Source organism: Cyprinodon variegatus, unplaced genomic scaffold (genome assembly GCF_000732505.1).
Source record: "Cyprinodon variegatus isolate N-32 unplaced genomic scaffold, C_variegatus-1.0 Scaffold190, whole genome shotgun sequence".
NCBI lineage: Eukaryota > Metazoa > Chordata > Actinopteri > Cyprinodontiformes > Cyprinodontidae > Cyprinodon > Cyprinodon variegatus.
The window spans coordinates 1,163,312-1,174,619 of NW_015150643.1; the positions used below are offsets into that span (position 1 = coordinate 1,163,312).

Genomic DNA, 11,308 nt, shown 5'->3' on the forward strand with positions numbered 1-11,308 from the left:
TTTGCGAGATCTCGCAAAAGTTTTGCGGGATCTCGCAAAAGTTAATTTTTTCCCTCCATGTCCCTTTAGGGGCTCCGTAATGAACCTATAGCTCAGAACAAAGTAGAAATCAATTCCAGTGACCAGTCCATTTCTGCATATCTGTTAAACATCTTAAATTCTTCTAAGACGTTTTTTTTTTTTACTTCTTCCAGCCCGGGGCGCTCCTCCTCCTGCTATGACAATGAGATCGTCATGATGAACCATGTGTACAAAGAACGCTTTCCAAAGGTAACCTGCTGAGTCTCACTGTTACAAACATTCAAAATGGTTTTGCAATGCAAATTATTCAGCAAGAATGAAATTAACTGCAGTTCAATGAATAAAACCTTCAAAGCAGTAAAGCATCATTCCAGTCCTCATGATATGTCATAAAAATGATATCCTTCCTGTTTAAACATATTTGATATCAGCTTTCCAGTGAGGGTAGCTCGGCGTCTGATAAAACCATATCAAATCATATTATGTTATGCCACTAAGTCCTTTTACTCATTTAGGGAGAATATTAAGTTTGCTCTCTCCCACGGTTTGGAGCTTTGAAATAAAGGCTTGTTTTATCTCTCATACTCTCTGCCTGAGTTTGATATCAAGAGGAAATGAGTTAAAAAGCTTTTGGATTGATAAAAATCATGCTTGCCAACGGGTATTTTTCTTAGTAAAAGGTTTCTAGACTTGTTACCATGAAAGTTAATTGGAAAAAAGACATTGTTGATGAAATGAAATTAAATAAATATGCAGTAATACAGAAGCTTTTTTAATTTAAGCACAAAAAAGGGATTATTTTTTTCTTATATCTTATCTCTTTTTCTTTCTGTATGTCATATTTTCTTTCTCCATTTTATCCGCAATTCGTTGTCGTCCACCCGGCCTTCATCAGGCCACAGCACAGATGGAGGAGAGGTTGGCTGAGTTCACCCAGGCTTTCTCACCCGAAAGCGTTCTTCCGCTTGCCGACGGAGTCCTCAGCTTCATCCATCATCAGATAGCAGAGCTGGCCAGAGACTGCCTGGCAAAATCACGCGAGGGCCTCATCACCTCCGTCTACTTCTTTGAACTGCAGGAGAATTTGGAGAAGCTTCTACATGATGTGAGTTATGATAATATGTTGAGTTTTTTTGTTTGTTTTGTTTTTGGTGTGAACAGCACTCCTACTCCCTTTAATTCTGATATATTACAACAACAAACTTCAATATGTTGTCTTCAAGCCTAATAGCATCAACCAACACCAAGCAGATATAACATTATATAAAATTCCAAGCCTATTTTTGTTGAGTTGACCAAAACACATTTTCTCAAAAGTTAGTATCTATCACTTCTAAATTTAATTAGAATGTAATACATGACATAGGACCAGAATGTTCACATTTTGGACAAGTGGTGGTTTGAAAGGGGCGTGAAGGAAGCCATTTATATTAAGAAGGAAAAACCAACCTCAAACAGACTTCGGCTTTCCAAAATCTACAATGCAGCAATTGAGTTGACCCCTTCCTGTTATCATTGCAACCCCAACCCCTTTACAGGGGAACAGAAGACCTCGCCTATTCAGCCAGGCCAACAATTCCCTTTAACCACCTCCATTTCAGGGACATATACAGGTATGGGACATTGCAGGCTAATTAGCATATTTTCTAAACAAAAACAAGGCTTTGTTGGCCTCGAACTCAACACTATTTCTGACATTTTGAATTGAAAAGCCTTCTTGGATGGGAAGCAAAATGTCTTCAAACTTTTTTTTTTTTTTTTGGAATGACTATGACCTAGGTGACTGAGAGTCTTCAGCACATTAGTGTCTGGATGTTTATTACTATTACTAGTGTATTACTATGTCTAATAAACTATGCAAACACTACAAGCTACTGGAATAAACACAGAATACATGAAATTATCCGTAATAAAAGACTTCAAATAAGTCCTTGAGGTAGAGTTTTGTTATTCTTCAATTCATTAGCTCAGCTGCTGTGATGAGGGGACGTCCATCAGATTAGCAGCACAGCTGATATAGCAAACAGACGTGTGACAGTGGCCGTCTGTGGTAACAGTCAAATCAGTTGAGTTTCAGTTAATCCAATAATGAAAAATTACCACCAAACATGATACATTTGATGTGACAGCATTGAAATTTGTGTGGAAACGAGTGATTGTGTGGGGATGCAATGCTGCTGTAGTTTAGTGGCTGTTCTTGCAGCTCACAGCTCAGGAATACAGCCGCTCACAGTGCAGAATGGTACACTAGACATAGGACAGCTGGCCAGGACATAAACCTGGTGCTACAGTATCTTGGTCGATCGGCAGAGATTGAAAAACTCCTCCTACATTGCATCAGAACTGGCGTACCAGTAAGCAGGTTGCAAAATTACATTCGCCACTAACCAAATGTGACAAAATTTTTCATTTTCCAGAGCACCGTTCAACACAAGGCGGGTAAATGTTTCATCCACAGTTGCGCTTCAGTCACGTCCCTCCATCTTTTATTTTGGCAAGTCTCCCCTCTTTCTCTTTGTCCCTCTGCTGTCTGTTCCTCACACAGCAATGGACAGACGCGCCTACAGAGGTTACACCTCCCACAACCCGTTGTTTAACAACAACTCTGCCGCTAGGCAAACTGTGGCGTTATATAGTTGGAGCAGCCAAGCCTTCTAAAAGACAAATGCCGATGAGGAGGAGGGGCGAGGATCTACAGCCCCCAGGGGTGAAGAGAAAGTTTATTGGAAAATGGCATTTTATTGAAGACTGTATCGCAAGAAACTGGCTTATTTATGATGATGCTACACTAATGCGATGCTCAGAATGCAGCAAATATGCAAAATAGACCAAACACGATTAATTTGTCGCTGCCTGTCAGTCTATGAAAGTGGAGAGCATCCGTGTATGCAAACACAATAAATGCCACATTCACTGGATGTCCAGGTCTCAGGCTCAGTTCAAACAACCCATACAGCAACTGTGAGAGAGCTGATGGCTATATCGCCACAAAAACAGAAAGATGAAGATATTGTTTTGCACTGCTCATGCCACTGGAAGAAAGGCTTTGCTTTTATTTATGATCTATATAACAAATGAAAATAGACTCCTGTTTTTTTTATGTTTTTTGTATTGTCACTGTTGCACATAAAAGTATTTTGCACTTTTTTGACTGAAATTTAATGAAATGAACTACAACTTTATTTAATAAAACTACATTATCTTTTACAGTAATTTTGTTTGCATTTAACTTTATGCCTTAGAGCAGAGGTCTTCAACAGGGGTCAGCGACCCCTAGGGGGTGTCCACGGAGGTTCACCGAAGTTTTGGTCGATTAGACTTTTTTTTGCAAATTTTTCCACTAATTGAAATGTCTTTAAATCCACATGAACATAAATTCAACACACTGTAGTAAACAGATAAATGGAGGCAGAAGATGTCTTTCAGTCATCAATGCTCACATTCAGCGACACACAGGAGCTCTTTCAAGCTGGGCACCGTTTCATTCACAACACCTGTCCCATCAACCAGGAATCAGAAATACTTTAATAATCCCAGGGAGAAATTACTTTCGTCACATTACTCCATCTGTAATAGAGTGACTATAGGATCAGTTTGATATAACACAATTTCATGCAATATATATAATTGGGGGGGTCCCTGCTCCATCTGGCCATCAGTTTGGGGGACCCATGGCTGGAAAACGTTGAAGACCCCTGCCTTACAGAAATGATATGTACCTTAAAAATACATGAGAGGATATTGTTTTTGTTTGTTTTTTTCTGGCGGGTAAAAATAATGCTTAGCCGGCATATAATTTTGTCTTCCGGACCACTTGGCCAGTAGTCAAAAAAGTTAATTTCGGGCCCTGCCACCAAGGTTATAAAGAGCTTAAGGTTTAGAGCTTTTTTAACGAGCGATGCAGCAAACAAAAATGGACACCGGTTCTGGGGATTGCATCAGGTGGAATGTGCCCTCCAGCTAGAAGTTTGGCATCTCTCCTTTGCATCCAGACCGAGGTCCATGGAAAGAGAGAAAGAAAGATGGTTTTCTTGGTGGATTTAGAGATGCTACGGCGTGAGGATGTGATATCAGAGGGACGGGAGTTGTATTTCTAAACCGGGAAGTTGTAGTTCTGATTCATAACATGATTAAAATGGGTAAACACTGAATTCCAGCTTCATGCTTCCAGTTTATATGAATAATTATATGAACTATTTTGAAGAGGAGCACAAGTGTCATTTGGAACAAATATCCCACAAATCCACAAATTGTTAACACGTTTCTTTGTTTCTTTTTTTTTTTGTACTCCCTTTGATTCTTCTACTATACTTAACATAGACAGCTCTTTTTTATAATTCTACATGTGCATGCTTGTGTTACTGTCTCTGTCTTTGTCCCAGGCCTTCAAACGCTCGGAAAGCTCAGAAGTAGCCTTTGTCACAGAGCTGGTGAAAAAGCTTCTAATCATCATCTCCCGACCCGCGAGGCTTTTAGAGTGTCTGGTAAGTTTAATCAAGACGTCCTTTAGCCACATCGTAGCCTACTAGGCATTTTAAACTTTTTGAAACCTTCAGGAAATAGATTGCTCTCATATACTGATCTTTAAGTCCATTACAAGTTTTTAAGTACCCAAATCTATTACACAGAAGGGGGTAGAAATGTAAAACAGCTAAAAACCAAAGGTGGGAGGCTGTTTGTATAGCTGACAGAGACATTTGCATATAGATTAAAATTTGTCTTGCCACAGTATAGCTAATTCCAGCGGCCCTGCTCATTGGCTGCTTTCCAGTCTGAGTCAGTCAGACCGTGACCGTGATGTCATTTAAAGTTGGAGAATATCCAAAAGTGGGTTTATCTGCGGAGCTCAGCTCGACTAGGTTTCATAAGAGGATTTTACCCCTACGACCCTGCATGACTCATTCCATGCAGAATTGGTTTCAGGATTGGGACCGAAAACTGAAAAAAATGACATAAAGAAGTGTTTTTCATTCTGTCTTGGTGTACTAGAGTCTGTTTTTGAACTACGTTGTTATTGTGCTTTTTATTTTTTTGATTTCAGTAGTAAGAAGGTTTTTTTTGGTTTTGTAATTTTACAGGATTTTATTATACAGGAATATAATAGGTTAATGAAAAGGTGAATCTCTGTTGTGGGTTAATACTAGGCACCGATTGGAGGTTTCTGGTCGATCACTGATTCCCGATCTTTAAAAAGCATGAAAAGCCAATTCCAAATTTGATTGATACAGATTGTTTTTATAAAATCACGAAACCCCTAAAATAATTTCTATATTACCTTACTAACATGCATTAATTAGTACCGGTGAAATGATAAAAGCTGAAATTACTGCTATTAAATATAAATAAAGTTTAGCACCTCGATTGTCATACCTTTGCAGAAGTAGATAACATCTGTGGAAACGATTGTTTTCACATCTAAGTATTGGTGCTAAGTTGGTGCGTATGGAAGCATTTCTGGAAATGCTTTTTCATTTTAAATATGGTAACGATTTGCTTCCATAGGGTGCACCCTTGATTGTGCAAATTACATGCTCGGAACTCATAAACTAGACACGTTTCTGTAGGATTACTGGTTCAAATCATGATCAGCTTAAAAGGCAGATAAACCTCAGTTTTTTATGTTTCTTTCTTTCATTATATTTATTTTTTATATATACAATCTTATTGCAATACAAAAAATAGTAAGATCAAATGATCCCTTATATGCATTTTTCAGCCTTGTAACAATTAAGTTGAATCGAGTATTATATAATATTGACCTTGGTAGGTGAATTGTTATTTATAGAGATAGTGTCATAATTGTTGACCAGTTTCTGATCTCTGGTTTTTACAAGACTTTAACGTGGCTTTATTGGATTTGATTGAGTTTGTTTTTAAAGATTTTAAAGGTGCAAAGACAATAAGTCACCATCTGCTGTTTGTTAATACATTAAAAGGTTGCGTTCCATCATTAATGAATAAAAGTGAATTCCTGAAAGCACTGAAATAAAAATCTACCTGCAAATTAGAAATGACTATGTGAAACTTACAGACCAAGCACATTTAAAGAAAGACCAAGTAGAGATGCACCAATCCATACATTTCCACTTCCAATTCCGCTCTAATACTTGAATATGGATATCTGCTGATCTCGTTACTTTCAAATACCAGAGCTCTGTTTGCTTGAATGTTATCACTACTGTTAATCTTTTAAGAGGCTGTCATAAAACTCCTTCCCACAAACAATAATGATCTATGTTGTAAATAAATGTTGACATATATCCCAAAAGGCTACGTGGGATTAGTATAGGAATGGAAAATTAAGTTTTGAAAACAATAACTAGTTTTAATAGGGCAGATTCCCCCATGAAGACAAATGTACAACTGTAAAGGTTTAAAATGATGTACCTATTACATCAAATAAATACAGTTTTCTGTTGTTCAAAAAGCTTTTATCTTAATGTAACTGTATCATAGAAACTGACTGGATAGATCTGCCCCTATGGATCAGGCCCATTTTCAGTGATAATCGATCTAGAATTATCTTCAATATTGGGACCAGATATTAATATCTGATCGGTGCATCTCTAGGATCGACTTCAAATTTTGGAACGTCCAAGTCAAAGCTCTGCCAATAATCGCATCAAATGCAGTGAAGATCATTAATAAAGCCAATAACACAAGATTATTGATCACTTTATGACTGCCGCAGGGAAACTATGTCATTGAAGCGAAAATAAAACCCAGTAAAAATAGAAACAGACTAAGATTAAGAAAATAGGTTCATGGAATAAGAGTAAGAGTAAAAAAAATACCAAAATGTTCTTGTTGAATCAACATATATGACCAGCAGTGAATTTGGTAACAGTTTCTCAGTATACTGTAAGCTACAGTGTGCAAACATGAAACAGTGAGTACAATCTTCCAGGTCATTAGTTAGAAACACTTAGAGCTGATTCTAATGTCTTGGATAAATAACCTGCAGCCTCCAGTGACAAGAGCTACAGCTGCTCCCTTGTCTAACCAATTTAGGTGACTTTCACGGGCCAGGGTCCTCTGTACCTCTCTGTTCTAATTTATTGAATATGTCTATGAGTGATTAGGAGCCTGTTGAATGGTGGTGCATCTGTAAAATATATTAGAACGACTTGAATTTCTTGATGACCTTCTAGTCCTTAAGGCTGGATGTCCTCCTTGCCCTCATCTTAATCTTTAGCCCCCTCTGCAGATTTCCCCCCTCATGTGCTCAACTGTACAAACATTGAAAGAAAGCTCAATCCCTTGACCCCGCTTACATGTTTTGACAGGATTTGTTAGTAACATTACCCACTGCAGAAATAAATCTTGGAGCTCCTTTTTAAGCTTTGATTTGTTTTTATTATCAGCAAACTAAATCAATTATAAGTTCTTAAAGTTTACAACTTTTATAACCATTTTCCACCCTACTGCTCTGGTCTCCAGGAGTTTAATCCGGAGGAGTTTTACCATCTCCTGGAGGCAGCAGAGGACCATGCCAAGGAGGGTCATCTAATGAAAACTGACATTCCTCGTTACATCATCAGCCAGCTGGGTCTGACAAGAGATCCGATTGAAGGTTAAGGGCCAAAGCAACACAGAATGGTTCCTAATTTGGAAAGGAAATGACTTTAAAACTAATTTGACAAAATACTTTTTATTATTAGACATGGTGAACCTGGAAAGCTATGACAGCGAGGGGCCAGTAACGCCTGAAACAGACGACTCAACAGAGGTGAGACTGAAATATTTCCTGTTATTCCTCCTCAGGTCGGGGTCCATGCTAAAGGTCAGTGGGATGGGAGGTCGTTATTTAGTGTCAGGATACATCAGGATTGAGATTTCCATAGTTTTACTTTCTGTATTAGTATGGAATTTAATTTATAATGCAGATAAAAGTCGTTTTTATATTTACATACAAAAAAGCTTGTTGGAAAAACTGCTGTTCATTGAAGCTTTTATCCTGAAGGTGCTAATACAGAAAAAAAAGAGGAGCATCTGTTATAGAGTTTACACCTTTTTTTTTTTCTCAGATCAGTTAGTATTTTTTAGCAACACTGCTTCATTTATGTTGAATTGGCATTGGTGAAATTAATTAAGCTAATTTCTTCTGACATCTAGAAAACCTGACACTATCACTCCAGGCTTTCCTGTAGCATTAGGCAAGCTTCCAAATTAGAGATAACTAGAAAAAAACTATGAGAGCGCAGACCTCGGCCAAGCTGCACATTTTGGCACCATATTGTGACTTAAATCTATAACTAAAACCTGGACATGGTCTGCTTCATTAACAAATTTTAATTGTTCCTTGGCATGAAATGCACCTTTGGTAACAATTTCCTTAAAGTCCTTTCATAAATAAGGCTCAGCGAATGGCTGCAGCCTCTGGTGTTTGTTCTGTTCTCACCTTCTTCATACACTCTGCTTTCTTATTTGATCAGCAGATCAAAATTTCAAGCCTTTTCCTGTGTTTTTGGCTTCACCATAATAATTCTTGGCTTTTTTGAGTCCGATGCTGAAGCTTTCCATATTCACTGCTGCCAATCTCTGATGGAGGTGGAAACTGCTTGTTTCACCACCATTAAAATCCATTCATAACGTTATAAGTTATCTTGTAAAAAGGCGAACAGACAGACAGGAAAAAACAAAAATCTCCTAAAAACATAACCTCCTTGGCAGAGGTAAAAATGGGTTTTGATAAAAAAGCACTGGAATTAAACATTTTAGCATGATATAAACAAGTTAAGCTCATACTGAATGATATTCTTCAAAGCAGCTGCCTTTTGATCCACAGGGAAAGATACGAGCAATGAAACCACCAGGAGAAGCAGACTTCCAAACCATCAAGCTGATCAGTAACGGAGCGTACGGGTAAGCCAATCAGTGCAGCATCCTTTGTAACCCACTCATGTGTATGGGCTTGGGTGCAAGTGATACTGTAAAACACAGATGAAACAGACATGGATTTTCTCTGTGTAAACTAGGGCTGTGTATTTGGTGCGTCATTTGGAGACACGTCAACGGTTTGCCATGAAGAAAATCAACAAGCAAAACCTGATCCTGAGGAACCAAATCCAGCAAGCCTTTGTGGAAAGGGACATCCTCACTTTTGCAGAGAATCCCTTTGTTGTGTCCATGTTCTGTTCTTTCGAAACTCGACGGCATCTCTGCATGGTGATGGAGTATGTGGAAGGTGAGGATCTGGAGATGTAGACCAAGAAGCATGAACACATAGCAGCTTCTGAGAAAGATAACTAGAGCAAAAATATTTAGATAAATGTTCAATCCCTGGATACACTTTGATTGTGTTTTGAGTTTAAGAAATTCAAGACACTTCCTCACTTTTGAATATAAAAATGGGCATTCCACAAGGCTCTATACTCAGCCCATTGTTCTTTAGTTTCTTCATTTTTTGACTTTTCTCTTCGCTACTCATGTGCCAGCTGTGAACTCTATGTAGACGATACAGTTCGTTAAAAAACTCTTGATATTTTTTTATATTGATATATTGTCGACCCTAAATTGTCCTATTTAGGGCTATCTTGTATGTTAGGATACAGCTTTGGTTTTTGTTCTTAATTAATTAGTTTAGTAAACTTCAGAAAACTAAAAATGTGTTTTATTTCTTTTATTAAATACATAAACAGATGTAGTTTTAATTGTGGAGAAAAAAAGTGTTCCCTACTGCAAATAAAATATTCATATTAAATTTACAGTTTAGGGGTTTGTCTCTTTAACTTAAACCTATATCTCAACTGAGCTTCTCAGGCGTTAGTATCTTTTTTGGTGTCTGATCACTTCTTCATCTAACCTTCTGTTTTATGCACCTTCTATATTTTGATTGGACCAAACAGAGCTCTTTGAGATGTTTAAAGGTTAAGATATTCATCAGCCCCTGTGTTATGTGCTGCTTGTTTCTCAGTATGTACCAAATAAACTACAAGGAACTAGTATAAAGCATAAATAACTCGCATTTGATCATTATATGACTTAGGACAGGGTTAGATTTGCATCCTGGGATATTTTTTTGTTTTGTTGTTTTTGTTTACTTTATTTGTGTTGTTTCCTATATGAAATTGCTGTCTTGAGTCAAGTCTAAGTGTCCCAAATGAACATTTTAATTAAAAAAAAAGATTTGTATTTGTAATGTAACTAAATGCAATAAAAGGTCAAGGAGCATATTCATTTTTGAGAGGCGATTTATTTTAGTATGGACGAGTGCTAGGCAGACCTCTTTACAAATCCTCATAAAAAATGTATAGGTCTGTTTCATTATTGCATAAAATTGGCATAAAATGGCAACACTGCCTCTAACTACCCTCAAAAGCTAGCTCTTTTTCTTTATTTTCATCCTTGGCGATTAACGGCCTAACACCAGAAAACTGGACATGATGTCCTTGAGACGCATCATGTCGTCCAACTCAAAGAACAGTCAGCATTACTTACAAAATAGCACTTAATGCACATTTCTGTCCGACATTCAATCGATTGCCCTTTCCTTTAACCTAAAACAATGTCGGAAGAGAGGTTTCTTTAAAGGTGCTGATGACACACAAAGCTCTCTTTCTGCAGGAGGGGACTGTGCCACTCTGCTGAAGAACATCGGGGCTCTGCCTGTGGAAATGGCACGCATGTACTTCGCAGAGACAGTCCTTGCATTGGAGTACCTTCACAACTATGGAATCGTACACCGTGACCTCAAGCCTGACAAGTAAGATGGAGTTTTTTTTCTTTTAAGCATCGCTGGGAAGTTTCAGAATAATTAAAATGTTTGACTGTGTGGTTTTTATTCACAGCCTCCTAATAACATCAATGGGACACATCAAGCTGACGGATTTTGGTCTGTCTAAGATTGGCCTGATGAGTCTGACCACTAACCTGTATGAGGGGCACATAGAGAAGGATACACGAGAGTTTTTGGATAAACAGGTAAATGTAGACAAATGGATATGGATAAGAGACTCTCTACAGCTCCCACATGTATTAACATTTTAAAAATATTTTTTTTGTTTTTCAAGGGATTTGAGTTTTTAAACCTCTATATCTATTAGATTACATTTTTTTATTTTGATTATTATAATTCTTTGTAGGGATGCACGATATTGGGATTTTGGCCGATATCCGATATGCCGATATTTTAAAACTCATGTAGCCGATAAACGATATCGATACCGATGTTAAAGCTGGACAAAAATAAGTAGTCATTGAAAATAGCAGTTTTGTTATCCATTTCTGACACTTTGAAAAATAATATACTCAAATATAGTCAAATTTTAGGATTTCCTAAAAGCGC

General features: G+C 37.6%; 1 protein-coding gene across 3 annotated transcripts in view; it reads left to right on the plus strand.

Moving 5' to 3' along the window:
• Positions 1–11,308, plus strand: part of mast1 (microtubule associated serine/threonine kinase 1) — an 86,449-nt gene that overhangs the window by 60,957 nt on the left and 14,184 nt on the right. For all 3 annotated transcript variants that reach the window (XM_015379391.1, XM_015379392.1, XM_015379394.1), the window contains 9 exons: positions 195–270; positions 917–1,126; positions 4,404–4,505; positions 7,462–7,594; positions 7,683–7,750; positions 8,810–8,886; positions 9,000–9,208; positions 10,588–10,726; positions 10,812–10,944. In XM_015379391.1, the coding sequence (XP_015234877.1) occupies positions 195–270; positions 917–1,126; positions 4,404–4,505; positions 7,462–7,594; positions 7,683–7,750; positions 8,810–8,886; positions 9,000–9,208; positions 10,588–10,726; positions 10,812–10,944 (1,147 nt within the window). The remainder of the gene's footprint in view (positions 1–194; positions 271–916; positions 1,127–4,403; positions 4,506–7,461; positions 7,595–7,682; positions 7,751–8,809; positions 8,887–8,999; positions 9,209–10,587; positions 10,727–10,811; positions 10,945–11,308) is intronic.